Here is a 1,141-nt window from a genome sequence, read left to right as displayed (position 1 = left end):
TTATATACATCTCCTGTATTTTTTTAGCTTTATATTTTACGTATTTTTATATGAAACTTTTACTCTTGTCTTTGTTACTTGTTTTTTTATTCTTTTCATTGTATCTTTTTATTTTTATTTCTATCATTTTATTTTAACATAGTTTCATTTTGTATCTTTTTAGCCCTGATGAAGCCCTGCAAAGTGGGGCGAAACGTTGGAAAATAAAATAGTTGTAAACTATTTTTGTTTCACTTGTGACCGCAACCCTGACCATCTTCCTATATATCAATTTTAACGGTCAAATATATATACATATAAACATTTTTTTGATGAATATAGGTCATTTTATGTTTAAAAATGATCATTTTTTCACTTTGTGTTGCATAAGTGGTTTTACAACTTTCAATTGTTTGTCAGAGTCCAATTATTGGAAATTTATTAAAAATAAAATAAGACTGTCTTTTATTCAATGTTTTATCACAAAAACTGTCTATATAAACTATTATTATACATTTTCCAAAACATTTAGAAATTATTTTTACATTGATTTAGAACTGCATTAAAACAAAATTATTTAGAAAGTGTGTTGTCAGTTTGACATGACATTACAGTGACTAGTCACGAGCACAAATGCTATGTTTGAATAGATCTGACATGCTCACACACACTGATTTGTACTAAAAGATATATGCACACGTGTACATATAATAATTTAATTATAGTTATATTTTGATTGTAATGTAATGTTTATTTATTTATATTTGTTGTGAATAACTTGAATAGGAAAGCGCATTGAACTTAACGATGAAGGTTTTGATGTCTTTCAAGTCCTCTCAAGTTGATGAAGCTGTGAATTCTTTGGATGTTGAAATGATTGATACATTGATGAAGTATATTTACAAAGGGTTTGAATTCCCCACTGAGAAAAGATGTGGCCAGCTTTTACTTTGGCATGAAAAAGTTTACTCAGTTGGTGGTGTTGGAAGTATTGTCAGAGTACTTACAGATCATAAAAGGGCATAATTATTTAGTTTTAATTTTGACAATCCATTTTAAATATGTATTGTATGGTTATTTTATTAATATTTAATAATTTATCTAAGTCATATTTATGTGCAATTGAAATTTTCAATTTGTTAATAAAATATAATTATAAAGA

At 26.2% G+C, this 1,141-nt stretch overlaps 1 protein-coding gene across 1 annotated transcript in view; it reads left to right on the top strand.

The window, feature by feature from the left end:
* Arpc5 (Actin-related protein 2/3 complex, subunit 5) overlaps positions 1 to 1,141 on the top strand; it is a 3,615-nt gene extending 2,474 nt beyond the window's left edge. Inside the window, exon 3 of the mRNA XM_067051809.1 lies at positions 766 to 1,141. Coding sequence (XP_066907910.1) covers positions 766 to 1,005 — 240 coding nt within the window. The 3' untranslated portion in view covers positions 1,006 to 1,141. The remainder of the gene's footprint in view (positions 1 to 765) is intronic.

Source organism: Halyomorpha halys, unplaced genomic scaffold, assembly GCF_000696795.3.
Source record: "Halyomorpha halys isolate HHAL.00 unplaced genomic scaffold, Hhal_1.1 Scaffold505.1, whole genome shotgun sequence".
NCBI classification, from domain to species: domain Eukaryota; kingdom Metazoa; phylum Arthropoda; class Insecta; order Hemiptera; family Pentatomidae; genus Halyomorpha; species Halyomorpha halys.
Note: the sequence above shows the minus strand (reverse complement) of the source record. Positions and strands in the feature narration are given on the sequence as shown.